Source organism: Gossypium hirsutum, chromosome A02 (assembly GCF_007990345.1).
Source record: "Gossypium hirsutum isolate 1008001.06 chromosome A02, Gossypium_hirsutum_v2.1, whole genome shotgun sequence".
NCBI lineage: Eukaryota > Viridiplantae > Streptophyta > Magnoliopsida > Malvales > Malvaceae > Gossypium > Gossypium hirsutum.
In genome coordinates, this window is record NC_053425.1 from 104,856,397 (window position 1) to 104,866,590 (window position 10,194).

General features: G+C 30.6%; 1 protein-coding gene across 1 annotated transcript; it reads left to right on the top strand.

The window, feature by feature from the left end:
* Nucleotides 1-2,588: 2,588 nt before the first annotated feature.
* LOC107940929 (phytosulfokines) lies at nucleotides 2,589-3,454 on the top strand. The gene is made up of 2 exons (XM_016874396.2): nucleotides 2,589-2,991; nucleotides 3,104-3,454. The coding sequence occupies exons 1-2, from the start codon at nucleotides 2,878-2,880 to the stop codon at nucleotides 3,215-3,217; spliced, it is 228 nt and encodes a 75-aa protein (XP_016729885.1). The 5' UTR covers nucleotides 2,589-2,877; the 3' UTR covers nucleotides 3,218-3,454.
* The last annotated feature ends 6,740 nt before the right edge of the window (nucleotides 3,455-10,194 follow it).

A 10,194-nucleotide genomic window follows, 5' to 3' on the forward strand; every position in this document is an offset into this window, starting at 1 on the left:
AATAGAATATAAAAGTCAGCAAACTATAATTATAGGTCTTTTGAGACTTTCGTGCATGTTCGTGTGGACAATAGCAATGGTTGGAATTTGTTCCTTCTTGGTAATAAAATAATATCAGTTAAGAGCTGTACATAATAGTTTTAGAGGTCTAAAAAAGGAATGGAAGGCTTTCTGTGAGTTGTGGCAGATTTTCAAATGTAAAGTCGTGTTTTGGAGGAATAAGATTAATCAAAAAGGTTTCTAAGATTTGACGCCCAAGTGTATCGAATTAAGGAGAATAAGTAGTTGAGTTCAGGGGCGAGCGTTTAATCGAATTGAATGAAAATTTTTTGAGTTAATCGAGTTTATGAGTTTTGTTTTACCATCTTAACTTGATTTGAATTTATTTCGAATCAAATCCAATTAAATGAAATTTGAGTCAAGTCAAATCGAGTGAAATTGTTCAAGTTAAATTAAAAAAACTAAATATATCAAATTAAAATATTGTTACAGTATAACTAATTCTATGTTAGAGTACATAAATTTGAAACCATATATATTTGAAACCTGTTTCAAAAAAAAAACTTTAATATGAGAAACTTGAATCATTAATTAACGTATTTAGGTCTTCAAAATTGTTGTCTTAGAAAATTTTAAAAATTTAACTTTCTTTATATATTTTTTAAAATTTTTAGAATTTTTATAATTTTAAAAAAGTATATAAATTTTAAAATTTTATAAATATTTTGAATTTTTGAAAATTATTTTGAAATATTTTATAATTTTTGTTGAGAGAGAGACCAATTTGTTCATTTTCAAAGTTGCCAGGGACCAAAAGAGTATTTATACTAATTTTTTATTCAAATTGTTCGAGTTATTCGAATTTTAAAATTCAACTCGATTCAATTAATTCAAAATTTAAATTTTTTTCAATTTTTTGAATCGAATCAGGTTTTGTCTACCACTAATTGAGCCATAACATAATTTTCTACTCGTAGTTTGTTATCTTACTAAGGGTCCCAAATAAGTCTGATGTAACTTGGTGTTTATCCACAAACTGTACATGTAACATACAAATGATCTACTTTGGTCTCAATTTAATCACTTCAGATAAAATAATTGTTCAAATCAGTCACATTAAAATCTTTTGTTGTCCACCGACAAATTGCTGGTGTAACACATTAGTCAATTGAGTGATGACACGTGACACTTTTTTATTGACTTTTAACACAAAATTTTAAATTTTATAAATGGATGTATAAGATGTCACAATCACGTACTCTTTAATCATATATTTAAAAATAAAATAAAATAATTAAAAATCAGAGATATAGTATTCATTTTTTTAATCTACCATATAAAAAAGTGAATTCAGTACCAAGTCAAAACAAATTTTAGTGCTTTAATAAACCCCATAAAATTCTATTAACTAAAACAACGTGGTCCATAATCATATTATAAATACTATTTTAATTATTAATATCGTGTTTATATATTTTTTCGAGTTATAATTTTTTAAAAACTGTATAATATAAGCATAGATGAAAATGTGTGATAATCATGTTTAAGATATTTATACTTTTATAAATTTTAATATATATATTTAAAGCATTTACATGCTAATATCATATTTAGATTATTATTTAATTAGATTAAATGTTGATATTAAGGAGCATGACTTAATCTTTAGAAAAAGTGTTGGAAATAAAGGTTTTTCAAGCACTTTCAATTCAGTTTGTAGTAAAAATTAAGTGAATATTGATGTGTCTAGAATAAAACACATAATAATTAAATCATATATTGATTAAATAAATAATAATAATAATATAATTTGTAACATGATATACGACATTTGAGAAACTTCTATTTGAATACTTTCAAAAAGGTTTGACTATTGTTTGATCATTTCGAAAAGTTTGACCTTCATTTAATCACTTTTGTACATATTAGAATATCATTACTATCTAGAAAGGTTTAGTTCTTATCTAAGCAGCCCCTAAAGGAAGGTTAGGCTCCAATTTGAGCATTTAACCTTTTAATTATGGGTAAACTACACCTAAGGTTATTAAACTGTTAGTAAGTTTACATTTTGGTTACTCAACTTCAAAAAGTTATAAAATGGTTGCTGAACTATTAGAAAATTTTCATTTATATCATTGTGTTGTTAAAATTACTATTGTATGATATTTTTTGTTCACACCCACATTAATTGAAAACTTTCATTTCCCTTTTGTTTTGCATTCAGTTTTTTCATAAAATAACTTTGAATGTCATAATTTTACGAACCAAAATTCAAATAACTTTTTTCTTTAATATTTAACATTGATCGACTAGGATCTTAGATATGTTCTTCTACTTGCCGATAACTATTGATCCTTTGTACTGATTGCCAAATCGTTACTTGAAGCTTGCTAGTAAAAAAAAAAACCTTAATAGCCTAGTGACAAATAAAAACTTTTGAATAGTTTTCGAATAATTCAATAATTATTTTGTAACTTTTTAAAATAAAATGACTAAAACTTAAACTTACTGATAATTTAGCATCTTTAATCTTAATTATTTTCTTGCACCTTATACATATAATAACCCCAGGTCATTCTTTTATTTTCCCTTCAACCAAGGCAAGTTTGGTTAAGTTATGCTATAAATAACATACCAAAAACAGAGCTTTCTGCAAACATAAACATTAAGAGAAAACAATTCCAAAGCATATTCTTGTTTCTTAAAAGAGGAAAAAAAGAAACTACTTATTATTAAATTCCAAGTCTTCCCTCCCCAATCCCATCTTACCTCTATATATTAACCACCACCACCAGCATCACCACCACTGTCTTCTTCCCATATCATATCTTGCGACACCCTTTTGGCTCTGCTATTTCTATTCATTAAAGCAAAGCTATGGCTAAATTACTGGCCACCCTTTTCATCCTCACCCTCTTTGTTTCCACTCTATCCTCTGCAGCTCGCACTGGTCCACCTTTCCCTGCAAATACCCAACAACAACAAGCTCAGGTTACTTAAAATTTCAATTCATCACTTTCATTTCTTTCTCCATTCATATCCTCTATTTCAACTTATATTTGATATTTGCTTTTCTGGGTTTTAACTTTTTTTGTTCTTATAGGGTGTTGTTGAAGTTGAAGATAGCTGTGAAGGAGTTGCAGAAGAAGAGTGTTTGATGAGAAGAACTCTTGCTGCTCATACTGACTATATCTATACTCAAAACCACAATCCATGAGCTTCAAATTTCTTGTTTTTTCTTTAGCCATCAATCCACTTCATATATATATATGTATGTATGTATATGCTTGTTGTTGTTGATTATGATTTAATTTAATAACATAATCAATCAGAGGCTTTTTTTTTCTTTTTCCTACTTTTGTCTTGGTGTTTGTTTCTTCCATTTGTGATTTTAAGTTTTGGATTGTTTTGAAAATTTTATAATCTTAAACATAAATAAAGTATATATTTGGTATGTCTTTTTAATTGTAAGTTTGCTTCTTCTTCTTCTTCTTCTTCATTTTTTTTTCTAATACCACATTTTATCTTTTTTTTCCTTAAATTATTTGGCTATTTAATAATGTTTCTCTTTAGGGGATTGTCATTCCTTTGTTTGAAGATGTATTTCAAGATGGCAAAACTAATATGCTAATACAGGGCTGGTAACAGCTGAATTTCGCACTTTTTTTTAGTTAAATTTGTGTTTTGACATTTTATAAAATGTTAAATGATTTTTTTAAAGGAAATACTAATTAAAACATTAATTTTGTAACAATTTGACATAACAACCTGCATAGTAGAAAGTATTATATGACATGTCATTAAATTATTTAAAAATTATAAAAGTATTAAAAATATATAAAAATTAAAAAACACTAAAAAGATCATAAAATTAGTATGGAGTACATGTGGGTTGCCATACGGGTTGTCCTATTAAGAATTTAACATTTTAGTTAGAATTTCCATTAAAAAGTTAACAATTGAACTCTTTTTTTTAAATATTGAGGGTAAAATTTAACTCAAAAAAAAAAGGGTATTGTTACCTTAAGTTTCTTGTTTGTTTAAAATAACAAATGTAATGAAAGTTGCAACAACTCTCACCTGATCCGATTGTTGGGTTCGAGTTACGGGATGCTGCATTTCATTTTCAGAGCAACTATCGTCAGTCATACAGATAGTAATCATTCCAAACATAATATGTTAAACAATATGTTAAATAATCAAATCTGAACTTCAATTAGAGGTGAGCATGGGTCGGGCTGGGCCGGGCTCGACTAAAAATTTAGGCCTGTTTCCTAAGCCTGGGCCCGGCCCAAAAAATGGGCCTAAAATTTTACCCAATCTCTACCCGGATAAAAATGTTAAAAAACTCGAGCTCGACCCGGCCCGCCCATATTAATTTTATATTATTTTTTATATAATTTTAAAATATATATAATATATCAAAAATATTAAAAACATCAAAATAAATATTTCCCAACAAATTGAAAATAAATTTTAAAAAATATGTATATTTAAATAACACTAAGATAGATGCAACTTAACAAGCAAATGTCTCTAAAATAATAACAGAATTAACAAATGTCTTTAAAATAATAACAAAATTAACAATAAAATAAGTTTTATACAATATCCAAACAATAACAACAAAATAGTAGCAACATAATAGTAAAATTATAGCAAAATAGGAAGAAAATAACAAGAAAATAATATTAAAAAAATTAAAAAAATTTGTCCTTTAGTAAATTCGGGTTGGGCTGGGCCGGGCAGAGCTCGGGCCAAAAATGTCTTACTCGAGACTTGACCCATTTTTTAAATGGACCTTATTTTTTTGTCCAAACCCATTTTTCGAGCCTATATTTTTGTCCAAATTATAAAATTTTAAAAATTTAGGGTCCATGTCGTGACGTCACATCCCCCTCATCGTGACGTCGCCAAACATTTTGTCACGTTGTGATCTCAATCCACTCAATGTCGCAACGTGACTCATTGTTGATCAACGTTTCGAAGAGAAATATTGCTCGTCGGGACGTAGACTCTATTTTTGGTAAAAATGAATTATTTGGTACCTATTTCAGAACTCTCAACTAAACCTATCAAAGGCCGTTCCATTTGATCACTCAAGAGCATGCCAAATACATACATTTCCTACTAAAAACATGTCATTTACCAATTCAAAACAAGATCAATTCAAAATAAGTTCAACAATTACAAATTATCCAAATGTCTTCCAAACAAACCTACCAAACACCAAACTTATCCATGCCAAATTCATATCCAAACATGCTGTAAAAAATAGAATGTCGGTAATGACAATATATCGCAAAAAAAAAGAGAAAGAAAAAATAAATAACATAGATTTTTACATGGAAATCCTTTTGGGAAAAAACCACAGGCAGAGGAGAAGAAAATTTACTATGTCGAATTCAAATGATTACAAGATGAGTATGCTATGTCTATTTATAGACTTGTAAAACCATATTCTAATAGGAGTGTAGTAAGATTGAAACACCTTATTCTAATCAATATCAAATAGATGGAGTTTAATAAGATTTAAAAAACCTTATTCTAAAATAAAATAAAAGAAGTGTAGTTCTATATGGATTTTATTTTTATTTTATTTTACCATTGTATTTTATTTAAATAAGGATTTAGGATACTTAATTCTAACAATCTCCACCTTGACACGAATTCTCAATGAACAAGTTCTTCATCGTGAACACTCAACGAACAAGTTCTCCACCTATTACATAAAACCCCTTAAGGGTTTAACTTCAACAATGAATGATGGTTATTAAACTAACTATAATTATGACAAAGGCAAGTGCACCTATCGAACAATAGAATAGCTATAGTGAGTAGGGAATATCGTATCCACGAGGACTAAAAGTACTAGTAATTACCGTTTTTCTATTATTTAGTTGATGAATTGAATTGATTATTTTTAATCTAAATTTACTAATTTAATTTAACTACAAACGCAACAAAGAATGAAATAGGAAAATAATCAAAGATAACCAATGAGAAAGATAATACCTAGGAAAGAATCCACCTATACTTCACCTATTATTCTGAATCTGAATTAAACGATTTATTCACTTGTGTCTTGGTCCGTAGAAATTCCTAAGTTATGCTAATCTCTCTTTCGAGAGTAAGAACAACTGACTCTAGGTTGATTAATTGAAATTTCTTTCTAATTAAAACCCCTATCGTCGCATTAACTCAATCTATGGATTCTCCTATTAGATTTGACTCTAATCCAGTAGACTTATGTCGTCTTATTTATAGGATTGCATGCAACTCAATTGTGCTAGATATACTCTTAAACATAGACTTTTGCTCCACTGAAATAAGCATATTAAACATGAATTAATATTCTGGAAATATTAAAATAAGAAATAAGCATACATAATTGAGAACAAGAATCAAGTATTTATCATGTAAATCAGAAATCAAATAGTAAGATTCATCATAGGTTTCATCTTCCCTGAGTATCTAAGGAATTTAGTTCATAATCCTGAATAGAAATATATCAAAGTTAGGATAACCACAAGACATTAAAACTTCAAAAGAAATTAAAAGGAGATCTTCGATCTTAATGGAGATCCGCTTCCGAGTTGATTCTGATGGCATTCTTCGAGTGTTTTCGTCAATCTTCTTTGAGTGCCCCCTTAGATCTTCTTCTAATTGGTATTTATAGACTTTAGAATGCTCAGGAAGCCTAAAAATTGGGTTTTTTCGATTCCCTGGGATGCAGGTTGCGAAATTGACATGGGATGGCACATGGGCGTGTGCCTAGACCGTGTGGAAATGCCCAGGCCGTGTGGATCCTAAAAACAACTCTTTTTGTCTGATTTTGGCTTGTTTTTTGCTTCTTTCACTCCCTTATGTTAACCTAAGTATAAAAACATGAATTTAAAGGATTAGGAGCATCAAATTCACTAATTTACATAATAAATTATCCAAAAACGCACCAAGAATGAGATTAAAAATATGTTACTTTTATGCCTTATCAATGAACACCAACCAAGTCTAAGCAATGCTCAAACTTGGTTATAGGAAGTGACTTAGTCACCATATCTACAGGATTTTCATAAGTACTAATTTTGCTCACAACAATATCACCACGAGCAATAATATCACGAACAAAATGATACCGAACATCAATGTGTTTTGTTCTCTCATGAAACATTTGATCTTTTGTAAGGAAGATAACACTCTGACTGTCACAAAATATTGTAATTGATTTGAAGGTCTTCATTGAGTTCACTGAAGAGTCCCTTCAACCAAATGATTTCTTTACAAGCCTCAATAATCGCCATGTACTCAACTTCAGTGGTAGAAAAAGTGATTGTAGTTTGCAAAGTTACTTTCCAACTAATTGCACAACCTCCGATTGTAAAGACATAACCTATGAGAGATCTTCTTCTATCAAGGTCTCCAGCAAAATCAGCAGCAACATACCCAATGACCCCATCTCTAATTCTTCCAAACTATAAGCAAACATTCGTAGTACCTCATAAGTATCTTAAAATCCACTAAGCTGCTTTCCAGTGTTCTTTACCGGGATTCGCTATGTATCTACTAATTGTACTAACATCATATGATAAATCTGGACGTGAACAAATCATAGTATACGTGAGAGATCCCACTGCACTAGTATATGGAACATGTGATATGTACTCAATCTCATCATCTGATTGTGGATACAAAGCTGATGAAAGTCTGAAATGGTTACTAAAATACTAACAGGTTTAACACTCTGTATATTGAACCTAAAAAGAACTTTCTCAATGTACCCCTTCTGACTTAGGTACAATTTAATTACTTTTCTATCTTTGAGTATCTTCTTTGCTGGTCCCAAATCTTTCATCTCAAATTCTTCACTTAGTTGGGCTTTAACCTTTATTATCTCTCATTTATCTTTTATTGCTATCAACATGTCATCAACATAAAGGAGTAGATACACAAAAGAATCATCATTATTTTTCTTAAAGTAAAATAACTGTCAAAGCTACTTCTTTTGAAATCATGAGAAGTCATAAAGGAATCAAACCTCTTGTACCATTGTTTTGGTGACTGTTTCAAACCGTAAAGGGACTTTTTCAGCAAGTAAACATAGTCCTCTTTTTTCTGATACTGTAAAACCCTCTGGTTGTTGCATGTAAATATCCTCCTCAAATTTTCTATGTAAAAATACAGTTTTTACATCTAGCTGCTCAAGCTCCAAATCATACATGGCCACAATACCAAGCAAAACTCGAACTGAACTATACTTCACAATTGGGGAGAACACATTTGTGAAGTCTACTCTTGGAATTTTACTGTAACCCTTTATAACAAACCTTGCTTTATATCTGGGTTCTTCAACTCCTGGAGTCCCTTCTTTCTTTTTAAACACCTATTTACAACGAACAACCTTTTTACCTTTAAGAAGTTTCACAAGATCCCATGTTCTATTTTTATGGAGTGATTCCATCTTCTCTTGCATAGCAAACATCTACTTTTCTAAGTCTTCACAGCTAACCGCCTCAGAATAATTAGATGGCTTTTGGTTTGCATCTATATCTTCAGCCACATTTAAAGTATAAGCAACTAGATCAGCCTTGGCATAATTTTTTGGAGGTTTAATTTCTCTTCTAGTTCTGTTTTTTGTGATAGAGTATTATGGTGAAGAAGCAAATCTATTTTGAATTTTTGTATTGGCTTGATGAGTCGACTTTGTTGTAGATTCTAGATTAATCTGAAGCTCTTTCTACTTTTTATGTTCTTTATTGGAATAGTCTTTAAGAGATAAGTTAGGTAGCATATCAGTTTCATCAAAAACAACATCTCTGCTAATCACAAAATTTCTATTTTTAGGACACCATAACTTCCTTTTACACCAGCTTTATAACTAAGAAAAACACATTTAATGGATCTCGGTTCCAATTTTTCATAATCAACATGAGCATACGCAGGACACCCAAAGATCTTTAAATCAGAATAATTAGCAGGATTACCAGACCATACCTCTTGTGGAGTCTTTTTCTCAATGGCAATGGATGGAGATCGGTTGATCAAAAAACATGCAGTAGAGGCTGCTTCGACCCAAAAAACTTTAATAAGTTAGCATTCGACAACATACATCGAATTTTCTTCATGATCATCCTGTTCATTCGTTCTGCAACACTGTTTTGGTGTGGAGTATGACAAACTGTCAAGTTTTTCACGATCTCTTTTGACTTGCATATTTCATTAAATTCATCAGAACAGAACTCTAAGCCATTATCTATGTGGAGGTGTTTTATTTACTTTCCCGTTTGTTTTTCAATCATAGTTTTTCAAGACTTACATGCGAAAAACACATCACTTTTCTGCTTCAAGAAGAATGCCCAAACTTTTTTGGAAAAATCATCAATAAAAGTTAGCATATAATTAGCTCCACTCTTGAAGGGACGCTGGATGGCCCTCATAAATCAGAATGAATATAATCCAACGTTTTCTTCGTGTTATGGATTCCTCTGGTGAATCGAACTCTCTTTTACTTCCCAAAAACGCAGTGCTCACAGAACTTCAGTTTGCAAATTCCTTGCCTACCAAGAAGTTCTCTTTTGCTCAATTCTGCCATGCCATTCTCACTCATATATGTCCTAGAGGCATATGCCAAAGTTTAGTAATATCATCATCTGACAAGGAAGAGGAAGCGACAACTGCACCACCAGTTACAGTAGAACCTTACAAAACATATAACTTGGCAGTCTTTCTCTGTCCTTTCATCACAATGAGGGAACCTTTAGAAATATTCAAAACCCCACTTTCAGCTGTGTATTTGTAACCTTTTGAATCAAGGATACTCAACGAAATTAAATTTCTCTTCAATTCTGGAACATGTCGTACGTCACTAAGTGTCTTGATAACTCCGTCAAATATCTTAACTTTAATCATTCCAACACCTGCAATTTTACACGAAGCATTATTTCCCATCAAAACAACACCTTCAGACACTATTTCGTAAGTGGTAAACCAATCTCGATTGGGACTCATGTGGAAGGTGTAGCCCGAATTAAGGATCCACTTCTTGCTTACTTTAGAAATGTTGACAGAAACGACTAAAAGTTCATCATCGCTGTAGTCTTCTACAACATCAGTTTCATCAGATTTTTTTAGTTGTTTTTCCTTTTGATTCGCAGCCTCCCTTTTGATCTTGTTCTATAGCTTATAGCACTCATATTT